Raw genomic sequence first — 16,912 nt, 5'->3', positions numbered from 1 at the left:
ATGTTGTTCACGCGGTAATTACAAAAGCTGAGATGGGAAATTTTCCTGGTTGTAAATGAAAGAGTTGTAAGTATCAGAAAAATAAATAAAAATTGCTGCTGCTACAACTAGACTGCTAAGCAAGCACTCTGAATTATGAGGGCAGGAAAATAGCTGATTTAGGATACACATGGTGTGAATACAGCTCAAACCCCTTTATCAGGAGTTTTTTTTTTCCATTATAGCACCACTACAAAAATACTTTGATCACCTGTCCAGGGTCTACACAGCCTGTGATAGCTGGGATATGCTGAAGCCCTCCCCCACGATGGACGGATCGAAGAAGACTAATAATTCCAAAGCACTGCACACAAACAGGTGTTTCCATCAGAGCATGTCTGAGACATTTGTCAATATTATTGGCTGACAGTGGCCTATCACAGATAGAGCACTGATATGAAACAGACTTTTTTCACAGCATAAAAAGCAAAAGACTATCCTTAGGGAACTCTGAAATTATGTCATCACATGGTTTGTCGAGCAGAGCATCTCCAGCTCCAGTGTTCGCAACACTCTCGTACTCTCATGTGTGTATCACATGCAGTGTAGTGCATGCCACAGCTGAGCAGACAGAAGCAGTGTCTTCACGATTAGTTGAAAACTCGGCGCTATTTCGTCTGTGTAGGTTCTCAGTTGTCCATGTTATGGGAGTCTAATGAGCTTGGAAAGAAAGCACTGGACTTCTTTAAGTTTCAGGAAGACGTTTCTCATCTTATCCGAGAAGTTTCGTCACCTCTAAAACTGAAAGATGGAGAGTCCCAGGTATTTAAACCCTAGTGGTAATCCCTTAACAGGGTTTTGAACCACTTATACCCACTCATCACATGAACCAAGGTATGAAAAAAAGGCAGAAGGTTCAATAAACACTCCATTTTCAAAAAAATCTGAATTTTCTGGCAATTATTTTACAGCTCAGACTTTAAAGGGCTAACCTCAAAGCCCTTTAAAATCTGGTTTACCGAAATGGCAGAGTGAAAAGAAACCGTAGTCCCTGTGTTAATATTAGTTTGGAGTAATTTAGCAGCAACAACACATGATTAAAACACAATGCTGGTGTCAAACTGTCTTTTTGCTATCTATTTTATTTCAGTTGGATGAATGTGTGCGTTTATTGAATTTATAGAAGCTCTCATGTACACAAACATGTTCCGGGTTCATATTCCCAAGCAGATTTATTTGGTCTCTGAATCTCTATTGGGAAAATTTAATTAAGCTGTCATTCTGTCTGCTGAGCAAACGGCATCTCTCGAGTAGTTTAAAGAAACCAGACAGATACAGCGGAAACAGAGCGAGATGAATAAATAAGGCCCCACAGGTAGAGCCTGCCCTGCGGGCTGTGGTTCTGGTTAATCAGAGCTTGCTCAAAGGGGACGGCAGTGAGTTATAAAAGGTACTTGATGGTACTCTTACTTTACAGCCGTCTCTTCAGGCACCTCCAGAGACAGAGTCAGAGTTCCTGATGTCAGCTCACAAAGCTCAGGACTCACACAGTGCAGACCCTCGGTCACCTGAAACACACACGCATCGCCACACAGCGTGAAATCTTTGTACTTTTTTTAAATTTAAGCTCTACAGCAGCTTAAATTTACTGTAGAGGTTATCTCACCCTGTCTGCCTCCCACGGCACTACCAGCAACCTCTGCCCAGGTTTGGGTTGCCATGGCTGCAGGGTGGGAGGAGGCGGCGTTGTGGTGGTGGGGACGGTGGTCGGTTGTGGCGGCTGAGTGGCGGCTGTGGTCGTGGAGGCGACCGGGGTGGCCAGCTCAGGAGCGGAGGGGGTGGCGGGGTCCCAGTCTGCGGCCGGCAGGTCCAGCAGGATCTGATCGCACCTCTCCCCCTCGTAGCCCTCGGCGCACTCGCAGGTGTAGGCCTGCTCCCCCTCCTCGCTGCCGTTGCGCTGGCTGCAGTTTCCATGGAGACAGGGGCTGCTGGCACAGGGGTCTGTGAAAAACTGAGATAATGGAGAAAATAAATAACCGACAAAACATCAAGAGGAAGAAACAGAACGAAAAACACTCAGATGCTTCTCACTGCTGTCCTTTTGCAACTGCCTGAGCACCTTTCGTTTTTTTCTTTTTTTTGCCTCTACATCATTTTTTACATCCAAATCACAAAATGTCAACAGAGTAGTCAGCTTCTGTTTTAATGGGCTCTCGGAGCGGGCCCTTGAACGATGTGGAGGACAAGACATTTTATAAGTAGTCCAAGCTCGCACTCATCATTTCCCTTTCCCTCGGTGCTCAGCGTCTTCTTTTATTGCTCTCTGACTCAGCTTCCCTGTTTATATCCTCATCTCTGCTTTTACCTTTTATTAAATTTTGGACTCTTTGTTTCCGGTAAATTGTCGAGGGACGGCATTTCTTCCATCCCTTCTTATGCATATATAATTTTATTCTTCCACTCTCACAGCATGGACCCACTTACACTTTGTCCCAAAATACGGTTTCCCCCTCATCATGCAGCAAAGAGAAAAATGCACCCTGACAGCCTCCTTCATGCTGGTTTCCCCCATCAATAATTGATCATATTTGGAGAAAACACTGAGGCGTGGATGTTGAAGGTGAAAAGGGACAAAGCCGCGTTTATGAAGCTCGCTGTCTCACACTGTGTTTGGCTTTCAGAGCCTTCTCTAATCCCGCTGCCTCTTTTTCTTTTTTAAAGCAATTTCCCTGCAACATCCTCAGGTATCTGTGACTCCAGCTGTCTAATATGAATGAATGTAGATGCAGTTTTATTAAAGGCAGCTGAAAACAGAAAGTCAGGGTGAACAGAGGCAGGGGAATGATGCTCACACCAAAAAAAAAAACCCAAAAACCGTCAGTGCATGAAGATGTGAGCATTAAGTATGTGTGAGAAGCAGCAGAACAACAAGGCATCATTAACAGTCCACTCTCTCCGCAAGCAAGTCACAGCTCATTAGTGCTAATCTCTCTCAGGTTTTTACAAGCAATGCTTCTATCAAACTTTCCCTGCTCCGAAGCTCAGAGAGTCCCAGCAGTCCCAGCGAGCTGCTCAGCAGTGGTTGCACAGTCTGCTGCTCTTATCTGCACTCAGATGGCACCGGGGATTGAGTTTATCAACCTTTAGAGAACAGCAATGCTGCCTTATTGCAGGAAGCATTAGAGTCCGGCTCATGACCTTTTTCGTGTGTCACTCCTGATTTTTTTTTCCCCCCTCCATCCTAAATGTCTCCATCCAGGCTGCACGAAATGTGCTCAAGCACAGCACAACAGGACCAGACCCAATGAGGTAAAATCTGCATGACAAAAAAAATCCCTGTCGCTTTATTGTGAAGACTTTCCAAGGCTGAAAGTAGAGGTGATACAATCCTGCGCTGCCTCGTCTTCTAGTATTCTAGTAGCATGAAGCACCTCGAGCTAAACCCTCAGTATAGAGATAGTTATAGCAATGCTTCTCTGACAGGGTTGATCAAAGTGAACATTATTATCTTTATAAAGTTAAGTTCGTGTTTGAACTTTCTTTAAAAAACTGTCAGGTTTAGATGTTTGCCTACATTTGTACGACTGCGTTAGCGCCAACAGAATTTATTCAATGTTTTTTTGATTGATAATAATCTACAGAAATATTGCAGTGAAGGCCTCCAGCTCCTCAGCTGTGGAGATTTGGTCATTTTTCTCTGAAAATTTCTGATGCTGAGTAGATCATCTGGAAAACAAAAGTTCCAAAACTGTTCATTCACTTACAAAAAGACAATATTTGGATGTTCTTAGTTTTTCAAAGAAGAGAAACTAAACACACTTAGGATTCAGTACCTCGTAGAATCAATAACTTGCAGTTATCATTTTCTGTATTACTGTATTCGTCTGTCACACCATTGTGCAGGAATTTTGGCCCATTTTTCTTTACAATATTGCTTCAGTTCATTAAGTTTTTCCACAGCATTTCGATTGAGGTCTGGACTTTGGACCATTACAACACCTTGATTCTTTTGCTATTCTGCCATTTTGTTGTAGATTTGCGGCAGTGCTTGGGATCATTGTCCTATCGCATGACCCAATTTAAGCCAAGCTTTAGGCCAAGCAGACGGATGGCCTTGCATTTGACTCTAGAATATTTTGGTATACAGAAGAGTTCATAGTAGTCTCAATTGCTGCAAGGATCTCAAAACAAGACCAAATCACCACGCCTCCAACGCCGTGCTGAACAGTTGGTATGATGGTCTTTGGACTTCACCAGATGTGTCCCCGTGCATTATAACCAGACATCTCCAGTTTTATGTCATCCGTCCAAAAGATAGTCTTTCAGAAGTCTTGTGGTTCTTCAAATCCAATTTTGAAAATCTAAGTCTAAACCTTTCCAAATAAGTTATACTGATTAAGTCTTTTTAAAATTGTGCTGTCAGAACTTTAACATTTAATTAGCTAATTGTGGCCTGTAGAGTCTGACATGTAGCTCTTGGGTTTTTGCAGTCTCTGAGCATTTTACAGTCTGTTGTTAGGGTGAATTTACCCAGATGTCCACTCCTGGGACATCTATGGCTTCCACATTGACAAATGATGTTTCTCATGGTAGAATGATGGACTTATAACCCTTCCCAGACTGTTAAAGGGAGGTAACAGTTGCTGCTTTGAGCATGTTGCTGATGCTTTTCCTTCTTAGCATTGTGTTTACACACACCTGAACGCTCCAGACCTGCACACCGCCAGAACATCTGCTTTCATGGAGGTGCTCACACTTGCTGATGATCATTTACTCAAGTGCATTTGATCAGCAGCACCTGGCTGCTGCTTACACTCTTAATTCCTATGGAAGCTGTACAGGTGTAGAGCTGCAGTTGAGTAATTCAATAAAAATGTCCTTAGTCTGTTTTTGTCACGTGTAAGTTAGCCTTGGAATAGATTCACAAGCATTTCAAACAGACCACCTATCTGCCTGATCAGATCTTTTACCAGGACAGGGGAGGTGTGTGCAGTAACTCTTATCACTTCAGTACGTAGATGCTGGTGACCCTGTGGGCACAGTTCTGCCCAGTATCACTCTTATCAGCTGCATTAACTGAAAACAGGTTTGCAGAATTATATCAGATTGATCATGATGTCCTGACATGCTTGGTGTATTAGCTATTCGTGTTTTACGTGTCTTCCTGCATCATTTTTCTGATTGTTCTGCTGCACCAGACCGCTCATATGCCTGGGGTCTGGCTAACCATGTGAATCAATTTCTTCTAAGCAGCTGATAATAACCCACATTAGCTCCTTTATCTATATCCCCACATGCTCCAACACACAGTACAAAGAGATCCTCCGAGGCCAAATGAATTGCTTCTCAAGGTGCTGTGATCTATTTGCTAATTTGAGATAGCCGCCCTGAGGAGAAAAGATCAATACAGCTGGATGGAGGGAAACAACCACAATACTTAAGCACTGACAGCCACAATTTAACCTGGTGGAGGTGCTGGATGAGTCTGTTTTTAAAGACATGCCACACACACACATGAAGACACACTACGTTGCCAACATTTTTTACTCAGTCATCCAAATCACTGAGTTCACGTGTTTCAATCACGTTGATGGCCACAGGAGTATAAAATCAGATGTCAGATGCGGTGGTATAAAGCACACCACCAGTGGACTCTAGAGCTGTGGAGATGTGATGAATCACGCCTCTCCGTCTGGCAGTCTGACGGACGAGCCTGGGTATGGTGGTTGCCAGGAGAACAGTACTTGTCTGACTGCACTGTGCCAACTATAAGGTTTGGTGAAGGGGGGATTATGGTGAGGGGTTGTTTTTCTGGAGTTTGGCTTGGCCTCTTAGTTCCAGTAGAAGGAACTCTTAATGTTTCAGCATAACAAGACATTTTGGACGATTTCAGCTCCTCAATTTTGTGGGAACACTTTGGGGATGGTCCCTTCCTGTTCCAACGAGACTGCACACACCAGTGCACATAGCAAAGTCCATAAAAACATGGATGAGGGAGTTTGGTGTGGAAGAACTTGACTGGCCTGCACAGAGTCCTGACCTCAACCTGAACACCTTTGGGATGAATTAGAGTGGATACTGTGAGCCAGACCTTCTGATCCAACATTAGTGTCTGACCTCATAAATATGCTTCTGGAATAATGGTCAAAAATTCCCATAAACACACCGAACCTCGTGGAAAGCCTTCCAAGAAGAGTTGAAGCTGTTATATCTGTATTAAGAATGGGCTGTCACTCAAGTTCATATGCGTGTGAACGCAGACGAGTGAATACTTTTGGAATGTAATGCATGTTGTTCCAACCGTGGTGGGGGGGACACATTTACATGTACATACATACATTATATATTTCTGAACATTATTGTTTAATTGGAGATTCAAAGAGGTGAAAGAAAGTAAAAGCATGAGGAAAGTGAGCAAAAGTTTTATTTAAGAGTAAGCATGTCACTGCTGTGATGCATCAGTATTCGCAGAAGCTGACACAAGTAGTTAACTAAACCTGGGAAGTATGCACGGTCTGTCTGCATGCTTTACAGTGGCAGTTCATCTGTGTATCGCCACAACTTAACATGATAATTAACAGAGGTGTGACGAGGGAGTGTTACATTGCTAACGGCTTCTTCTGACACCCTGACCAGGAAGCAAACGTTGATGCTGCGATGACTTGACGAGCTGCGTCAGTGAGCTGTAGCTGTTAGGAAGACATGAAACTGCATGTTTGTTAAAGCCGATGTCTATATTCATTGTACTCTTTATTGGCTTTGTGTGGGCTGTGAAACATCCTCAGGAAGTAACATTTGGTAACTCTCAGTGTAAAGAATGTAGAAGTCAGCGTAGTGTATATTGACAATATTGATGCTACTTGCCATGAAAAATGAACTGTAAAGGCTGTGAAATGGGTTCTCGAACATTTCGGGTTTTTAAGAAGCTCAGAGTGAACGGCAGAAGTGCACTTGAGCAAGAAGTTGCACAATATGAAGCTACTGTACCTTCTGACCTCAGAGAGTATGAAAAGACTCAACACAGATTAATAAATGTTCCAAAGCTTTTGTTATTTCGCTCTAACCAGGGGGCCGAGCTGGGTCGCTGAGTTGTTTTGCAGCTTGCCGTGTTTAAGGGCAACAGGTGTTATTTGAAAAGGTGATGCAATAAGGAAGAATCAAGCATAATAACTCAACAGCTACTCTATTACAAGTGATGCTGCAAAGTGGTTTTGGACGAAAAGTGCAAAGCTTTCAGGATTTTAACATATTATTTTGTGCAATAACCGAGTAGTACGTAATCCTTCAAGTCAGTGTAGCAACATAGAGGCTGAACTGAACATTGTGTTACAAACTGGTTTCTTGAACGTGACCGTGACTGCAGTGTACTCAAATGACCCCAACGGTCACCATCTTTAGGATGTGGTGGAAGGTGAAGCAGGTGTGATGTTATCATGTCAGCATTGACCAAAGTTTCCAGCACCTTTTTGAATCTATGGCACAAAAAAATGAAGGCAGCTCTGAAGATAAAAGGGGGATCCAACCTGGTACTAGCAAGGTGTACCTAATAAAGTGTCTGACGAGTTTATAATGTGAAGCAGAATTTTAGTAGACTATTAATCTCATTCAGGTTTGAGGGGAATATTTGTGCTTCCTCGTGGTTTTAATCACTCTTTTCAAGGGTTTAAGTTCAAAAATGTAATTTAACTAAACAGAGTTCGACAAGTTAATGTGAGCCTCCAATTGTAATGCCAACAACTGACCGAGTGCTCCATTTCACCATTATTATCGGCCACTTGTTCTTTAAGTGTGACTCATTCGAGTGGCTGGTGATGACAATACTGCAGGGGTTCACTTTAAGGGTTCACTTTGTTCCGCAAATCACACCGAAAAGGACGACTGAAACGCGTATGTGAAGAATATTATCAACCAACGGAGCAAGTGAACCACTTATCACAAAAAGGAAATAAGTTTCATTTATGTAGACTTCCGTACCTTATTTGTAATGTAAGATAGTAACACAGAAGCGCCTCAGTGCTGCGCCAGATAGATAGATAGATAGATAGATTTTTGTGTGTTTGTTTTTTGGCAGTACTGTAAGTGTGCTTCATCGGTTCTTTTGCCCAGAGTGTCCCATCATGCTGCAGAGAGATGATCCATCTTATAATCCACTTAGTTCCTCACCTGGACTGTTTATCACCATTTTACAACCCTCAGTCAGGGTGTCAGCAGCCTCCCGTGGCCTCCGTAGAGGGAGAATAGATCCAGTTTCTCTTCAGCTCTCTCTCTCTCATGAAAACATTTGTTCACAAATAGCAGAATCAGGATCTCGTTGGATACATTTGTTCTCGCTGCAATCTGATCTGAAGGAATATCAGCAGAGATGACGGCATGATGTGTCTGCACGATTCTTCTCATTTAATGTTTTACTAATGAGCGATAAAGTTAAAAATTGATGCACCTGAACTAGATCCATCTTCTTTCCGAGACCGGGCGCGTTATTTGTCGAGCATTTGCTGTTAGCTGAATTTAAGGCTACAGAGAGAAAACTAGAGTGTCTTTGGCTCTCGCTCGCTCTCTCTGCATTGTGTAGTCTCAGAGGAGCAGTACAAATATCAGGGAATATGAGGCTGAGGAGAAAATACAACCCTGCAACATTCAGGCCGTGTACTTAGCACCGCAAACGCAGACAGAGCTTTTACGGCACTATACGCTGCAGACGGACAGCTGTGAAACACACGGCATCACCGCAGTTCGGGGAATTAAAACCAGAGCTTTGTGACTGCAACAGCCAACAAACAGTCTGTAATTATATAATCAATCACACAGCAATTAGCTGGATGAACCAAATTAAACTTTCATGTAGCCAGCAGTCATTTTTATATGAAATGTGCGGTGCATAATGAGCACCCGCAAGTCAGCTAAAACAAAATATTTAATTCATGATAGTGACAAAATAATACTTGGAAATCATCCCTCAATGGACCCATTTCTCCCTGCGGTACTTTCTGAAGTCTTCTCTTCTGAGGTTTGGGCCCAAAGTGTTTTTCAATGTACGCAGTACACACGGCACAAAAAAGGCTGAAATCCATGAAGCCAATACACGCTGAATCGGCCTAATCAAGTGAAAAATTCACTTCACACGACTCTTCTGGCTTGGATGCTTTGGATCCGCTGTCCAGACAGAAAGCCTCGAAATGTCTTCTTCGGTGAACTCCTGCTTTATGAGCCAAGTGACTGAGGGAATATAGCTGAGAAGCAAAAACAGACCAAATGAGGCATAAAATAAAATAAGCAAACCGAGAAACGAGGGAGCAGGAAAGCAGTTCAGACAAATATGTTATGAAGACACAGGACTTCTTGAGCCCATACTGAATACCTCTCAGGATAATGGCTTGGACACAAGAAGGAGTCTTCTAATAAAAGATAGACGAGAAAGAACGAACCTCCTAATCAGAATATATGAAAAGGAAGCATGTGGGGTCTTGCAGACAATTCAAATGTTTAAGCTCGGTTTGAGTCTTTTTAGCTATTTCTCTCATGACGCAAAACTGCATTAAATTCTCCTGTCCTTGGCAGAAAAGTGGTGATTTTTATTATAACAGGCCACGTTAGCAAGAGGATCCACATCTCTGGAAGAAAGTCTACTCACTCGCCCATTTTGTAACACAATAAACTGATGGAAATGCTGCAGAGAAACTGTCGAAAAAGTGAAAGACTCGATGAGTCACAGCTACACTGTATATTTTAGGATCTGGGCCTTTAGCTGGTGTTAATTTCTAATCCTGTGAATAACATGTTTGCCTTGTTTTTAAGTCTATATTTGGTAAAAACCTGAAAAGAAATATAAAAATGGTGCCGTGATATTTGCTAAATAAACTCTGCTGGTGATATGAAGGCAATGTGAGGCTAGATATCCATGAAACAAGCACACTGTGGTAAAATGCTAATATGACTAAGCACAGTAAATCCTCTGCTTTACTTTAAAAGCTAAAGAGGAAGATAAAATGTTCTAGTTGTATGAAAATCTAGTCTCACTGTGTGAAATCACAAAGCAAAATATCTCTGATAAAGAGACTGAATGATGAAGATGAAAAGGCTTAAACTAGACACGTGTTTTGTAGAGTTGTAAAGACAGAATCCAGCTTAAGTTTAAGATTAAGAGTTTGACTCAGGTGCCTGTAATTGTAATTCCTGCTGAATTTTAACAATGCAAACTGATGCCTCAGTCACGCATGCCTAGAAACTGGTTGCTAAGGACTTGACAACATCTTGCAGCTAAGAAAAATTTGTATTCCCTGACTGGTTGGCTGGTGATTGTTGGACATAACTGCATGATATCAACTGCAAACAACCGGGTGCTGCACCAAAGCCCCCACTGTGATTGCTTTGGTTACTAGTGCATTGCCAGAGCTTGCTGTAGTTTGCATGGCAGACACAGACTTGTTTTTTAAGTACTCGTCAGCGAATTCCCCAACACTCATGAAACTTGAAAAGATTTAATAACGTTTGCTATCAAAGTAAAGGTTTTGCCTTACCAACATGTTTTAGAAGCGCAACTTTAACTTTGAAGGTGAACGTTCTCTGTTTCCTGTTTGCATCACACTTTTCAGTTTCACTACCACCTGGGGAGCAGTTGTATGCAGACAAGTTGGGGTCCTCCATGCAAACTATGGGAAACCGTGAAAACCTGTTAGCAACCAAAACAATCTGGTTGTTAAGTGATGACGTATGAACCTTGCTTCTGGATCCAAACTACTCTGCATTTATTAAGGCTGTTGTGTTTTTAACATGTTTTAATGCTTTGTATATTGTTCTATTTAATCTGAACAAGCCCCTAAAAAAGTCAGTGTCGCTGTCGGCCTCTCTGGGCTTTTATTACCACTATTCGGCAGCACGTTTTAAAGCTCAGTTTTTAAAACCTTGCAATGTAACCACAGCCCATGCAGCAATATATTAATGACTAACCTCGTATTGTAGATGGATTATCTCAGTTGTTCTCCTGACTTAAGTTTGGTCCGTTTACAGCATCCTGCCATGTGATTACATTTGTCCCTAACCATTGGGAAACCTCACTTTAACTTTTATCGAGTGGAAAAAAGTTAGCGTTCATCCTCCAGCCTCATTTTGCTAATGTGTTTATATTATGCTAACCATAGCTGTGTAGCTAGCCACCACGAAACACTTTGATACACCAGCTAGCCCAACTTCAGTAACCCTACAAATGTTACTACTGTTTAGTTTTCTGTCTTCATTTATGTCTGCTATTATAACTGATAGCAAAGCTGTACATTTTGAATTTTCAGAAATCCCTCAGTCAGTCAGCCATAACATCTTTAGATGGAAACTAGTGAGCTAACTCCCTGCTCCCTTTTAACTCCGTTAAACTTCACAAATTATGTTTTCATGGATTCCTGAATGTTAAACTTAATTGTTACACCTGGTAGAGCAGCCACACTGATCATTTTATTAAAGATGAAAGAACTGTAACTCGCAGTGATGCCGCAGTGTTTGTTTGAGTTTGGGAACTGAAGAAGAGTTTGGACCCATAAACGGCCAATGACATCAGACTTAGAGACCGGATTGTAAGGAGATTTTCAGTGCAGTACCTTACACCTCTGCACGACCAGGTTCACTTATCAACACCAAGCAACCTCCAGCAACCCCTCACCCTCAAAGAGAGTGTACTTTTTTCCCTAGCTAAGGCTACGTCCACACGTTTTCACACATTGTTTTCTCTCCGTTTTGGCCTTTTGTCCACACTGAGACAGCATTTTCACTCATGGAAAACGCAGCGTTTTGAAAACACTCTCGAAAACGCATACATTTGAAAACGGTGCTTTTGCGTCGCAGTGTGGACAGCGAAACGGAGACTTTTCTAAAACGATGATGCATGTTAGTCATGTGATGCAGTCATGTGACCAATTAAACTAAGATAGCGGAGGGCATTATACAGCAGTTGTTTTGTTTGCTCTCAATTTCGACACCCCAATTAAAGATTAATATCAGTATGTACATAGAGATTTGCACACTACATACTTCGTGTTAAATGATGTAATGTGTCAGTTTTCTCCGAGGATTCAGTTCTTCAGTTTTACACTGTCACAAATTCAAATATGAGAGTAAATCATTTCCTTTAAGACTACCTCACTGTTTAACATAACAATGTTCACCTCACATCATGCCATGCTGGCATGCCAAACAAATTGGATTCTTCCCGCAGTTCATAAACTGATCAGGTCAGGTGAAACCCCAGCTATCTCCTCTTCAGTGTCAGTGTTAGTCTTTAATAAGTGTGTCTTTGTATATAAGTCATGTTATGCACTGACAAGCTGTCAAGTGTCCGGCGCTGCTCTGTCTGACTAGAGTAAGAGGATACCGAAAAGTTGACGAGTGAGATTATTTTTCGGAAGAAATGACAAATTTATTCGCCACTTTTCCAAATGAAAAAGTAATCACTCCGCCACCCTTGTCCCGCCCTGTCAACAATATCAATTTAACAATATTCAAAGACGCTATAATGCGCTGTTTTGAGCTTCTGCCTTAGGAGTTCAGCGATTTCCTGTCAGTATTCCAGGCAGACTTTATTGCTGTTATGATTTATTACACCCATCAGTCAGAAAACCACCCAGCATGAAACCCCCTCATGATCCAGCCTCATCACTTCTGCTGTCAGCACAGACACTTTTCAGATTCACACCTGGAGACTTTTTTCCCTTCCTGCGACAGTCTTGAACAGAGGGGGGGGGGGGGGGGGGGGGGGGGGGGGGGGGGTGACTGGTCGGATGTTTCCATACTAGAAAAAGAAGACCTGCAGCGCCAAAGAAAATATATCAGTGACCTAATTCAGGAACTTTGTGTTGGCTTAAGATGCAAAGCAGCATAAAAAACAACAACAACATGAATCAAATTATCGTCTGGGAAGAGAACGAGAGCTTAGCTGCAAATGAAGGCTGTTCATCTGCTCCCAAACACAGCCTAATCAATACCCATATGTGCTTCTTGCAGTCCGTGTGAGCTTCAGAGCTCCAGCGGTAAAAACCTTCAGCTCCAGCACCTCCCTCTCTTTGGTCAGAAAGAGTATTCATCTTCATTTGCATGCACTTCCAAGAGGGTGCTGTGTTTGCCTGCTTGTTCCGACAAGCTTTTATCTCATGAGTCATTTTAGCTATGAAGTTAAACTGAAATTAAAAATGTCAGCTGTCAGCTCTGCTATCTGTGGGATGATTGAAGAGCCTCAGACAGAGCTAAAGCAGGAACAGGTGGTGATCTCACTGACACCATGGGCAGCTTCAGCTTTTACTGTATGAGAGAAGTTAAAGGTACAGTAATATATGAGATACACATATGTCAGAGGTATGTTATCTATTTTTTCCACAAGTCAGCACACCTGGTAGTTACTAATGTTGCAGATTACGTACAGTCCTGTGAAAAACAGGATTCGTTAGCTTGTAGAACCACTTTTAGCAGCAAAAACTTGAAATTATTGTTTTCTGTGTCACTCTAATATCAATGTGTCTGTCTGTCCTGTGCAACATTGCTTCAGTGCATTGAGGTTTATGCAGAGCTCTCTCAGGGTCCTGCCAAAGCACTTTAGTTGAGTTGAGGTCTAAACATTGACCGGGCCATAGCAGCACCTTGATTCTTCCTGCTGTGCTGGAGATCATTGTCCTGTTGCATGATGTATCTTCTCCAAATGTAGTGGTGTGTGTTAAGCCCAAACATCTCCACTTTAGTATCATCCGTCTAAAGGTTAGTGATCCAGAAGTCTTTCTGTGCTTTGTTCAGGTAAAACTTTGTGAACTTAAGCTGTGCAATCAAGTGTCCCAATTTCTGATGTCTTTCTTCTTGTGTGTTAACCTGCAAACTACCAAAACCTCTGTTTTTACAGAGCTGCACACAATTATTGATGATCAGGTGCTTAGCATCAACTGGCTGCTACTGGCTCTCTTAATTACTATGAAAGCAGTAAGATGTAGTTCATTTTTAGGGAAAGCGGTTCTTAGAATGGCTGTCATAACAATTCAATAAGATGATGATATGTCAGAGTTTTTTACAGCTTGTGTCACTGTCCTCGGGTGTTTCAAAACCATTATTTTATGGTTCATTTTGAGTTGGATAACTGTACAACACAAAACTCTACAAAATTCTTTCTCTGTAGCTCTGCTTTTGTCTCCACCTGTTGCTTCTGTTTCCACTGTGCCTGACAAAGGAGATGAATGTGTATGAATTGTAAAGCTCCGCCCACATATGAGGTGATCCACTCTTCATCTATCGCAGTTAGATGCAGTCAGACCCTGTAATCCTGAATCATTCACTTCCACTGTTAATGTCTTCACCCCTGACCTCAAAGTCAGGGGTGCATCCAGAGGGAGGGCACTGGGTGGCAAAAGCCCCTCCCAAAATGTGATTTCCCTATCACATATGTTGCTAACCCTTAAGTAAAGATTCCTCAAGTAAATCATTTCAGTCATACAATGCAAAACAATTTTTTAATTTTTACTTATATTTATTTATGTGTTTGTTTGTTTATTTATTTGTTTACCAGTAGCTTCCTTACTGCTATTTAGGACTGGATTCTCAATTTGCAGTGGAAACAGCACCTATCTCCATATATTTCCCTCAAGGACCAATGAAATTTGAACTCAACAATAAAGAGAAAGATTTTGACATGTGAAATAAACTGTTTCTGTCCAGCAGAAACGGTCTTAGTGGTTTCAGTATTCAGTTTAAAGTTGTAGAGTTTGTAATCATATGAGGCACTGTTCATATGAGAATATTGATTACAGCCAGGAGATAAAGTGGGATTTGGCAGGTGGGAGGACAATAAGATCAGGTGTAATGCTGCAGTGTGAGGAAAAGAGCTATTTAGAAATGTTGAATAACACAAAATTAATATACATATAACACCATGTTTCACACAAATATAATCCAGTAACCAGTTAAATATGGATTCAATACCTATATACCGCAGCCACATCTGTATCGATATCACTCTGTGAACGCATCAAAGGGATGAGAAGGAAAAAAGGAAAGAAAGGAAGAAAAAGGGGAGGTAAACTGGATGTTACCGGACTGCGAGATGGCATTATTTTCCTATTAGGTATGAATCAAAAACCTAATACGGCGTCACTGGAAGCAACGCCAGGATCAACAATAATATATCAGATTTAACTGCTGATTAATCGAAGGGCAGGAACGTCTTTCCGGCCCACATTAACCCCTGATCATAGCTGCTGTACACTTAGGTCATCGGCCCCGTGTGATGACGAGATCAAAATCCATTAGGGGACACAATCATGTTACAAACAAACATCCTGTACAGCCTCCGAAAAAAAAACCCAAACAATATTACTATTCACAGTAAAGCCTGGGGGAGTGTAGCACAAGAAAGATAAATTACACTCATTCACTCACAGCTGTTTGTTGATACCACTAAAGCCCTTCAGTGCTCAAAATAGACATTACTCCATCTATGGGAGGCATTCAAGGGCCTGAAACTGATTTTTTTTTTCTTGTTTTATATTCTGGCTATATCTGTGTATATCAGGCTGAGCCATGTGATGCATCTTAATTAGCACGCTTATTGATGAAGTGCCATCTCTAACAGGAGGAGAGAAACATGCATGGACGCAATGGATGTTCACTGAGTAAAAAAAAACAAAAATAATGGCACCCTGGATTGTGCAGTCCTCGCACAATAGGCTCACAGTTTCTAAAATCATATCTGCCATAAAAACCACGTGCAACTATCTGCACTTTATACTTACCTAAGCTGATGTCCGGAGACGCAGGACACTGCCCACGTTGTGTTTTAGTGAGCGGGCTTTTTAATGTTGTCTATTTCTGCACATCAAAGCGCCTTCCATCCCTCCCCTCTCCGTCAAACTTCCCCTATCACTTCCTGGCCGCCGTGGCTTCAAAGAGCAATCCTTCTTTCAAAATCTGAATCTATGAGGCCTACACAAACATGGCCGAGCACCTTGATAAATTTCAATCTCGCCTTGATGCATAACTAGATGTAAATGCAGAGGAAAGATGAGAAGGAGGAAATGCTAATGAGGTGAAACTGCCATCAACGCCCATAAATTTCCATTTCCATCACACTTTGTCTCTCTTCTATCTCTACACATCTTTGCTTGTCATATTTTCTGGAGTTGTTTTTCCCCCTCTCTGAAATGTGTCACTCAAAAAGCAGCCCACAGCAGGACGACGCTTACTTTACTCCACCAGGCTCCCTATGCAAATGACATTAAATAACCTGCCATGATTGCCCGACATCATCCCTCAAAAGACAATTACCACTCAACTTTCCCAAAAGCCAAAACAGAGAGAGTGATAGAGAGGGATTGATGCAAGAAAATGAGACCGAGAAGAGGAGGAGGAGGAGAGGAGTAAGGAGAATACTAAGTGGAAAGAGAATGATTTAAGAGAGGAGGTGCTGCATGGCTCTATTTATACCTATCCAAGTAGAGCCGGGGCTGCAGGGGATTCAGACGTTTCTCCTTGAGGACACAGTTGTCTGTCTTCTTATGCTACCAGACAGGAACTAAAATGGATCAGGAGCTCTCGGGCTCATTGTGAAATGATCCGAAACATCTCTTGCTGCAGATGCACTGACGGCGTTTTGTTGTTTGGTGTTACGTCTCCCATATGCAGCTTTTTCACATTACAGCGACAATCTGTCTGCTTGATAGATAAGTTCTCCGGTGAGGACACTTCGCAATGCAACAGTTGTAGTGGATGAGCTGAGACTTTAATATGAGCCCCGTGTCTGTGTTGAGACGGCACTGTTTTAAGCCACAACCAGAGCAGACGGTCTAGAAATAGTTCCTTTGTGAAAGACAGAATAAAAATGTTTTCATTTGGAGATTTTGTCTAAAAGCGAAAGCTAAATCAGTCTTGCAGTGATTTTTATTTTAGGCATCTGGAAGCACATGCAGCTGTGTGTTCA

At 42.0% G+C, this 16,912-nt stretch overlaps 1 protein-coding gene across 1 annotated transcript in view; it reads right to left on the bottom strand.

The window, feature by feature from the left end:
- dner (delta/notch-like EGF repeat containing) overlaps positions 1–16,912 on the bottom strand; it is a 76,683-nt gene that overhangs the window by 36,882 nt on the left and 22,889 nt on the right. Inside the window, exons 2-3 of the mRNA XM_087850864.1 lie at positions 1,646–1,990; positions 1,450–1,547 (exon numbers count right to left, since the gene is read on the bottom strand). Of these exons, the coding sequence (XP_087706990.1) occupies positions 1,450–1,547; positions 1,646–1,990 (443 nt within the window). The remainder of the gene's footprint in view (positions 1–1,449; positions 1,548–1,645; positions 1,991–16,912) is intronic.

Source organism: Neolamprologus brichardi, chromosome 14 (assembly GCF_056152115.1).
Source record: "Neolamprologus brichardi isolate AB-2024 chromosome 14, ASM5615211v1, whole genome shotgun sequence".
In the NCBI taxonomy this organism is placed as follows: domain Eukaryota; kingdom Metazoa; phylum Chordata; class Actinopteri; order Cichliformes; family Cichlidae; genus Neolamprologus; species Neolamprologus brichardi.
The sequence above is the reverse complement of the archived record's forward strand: the minus strand, read 5'-3'. Positions and strand labels throughout refer to the sequence as shown.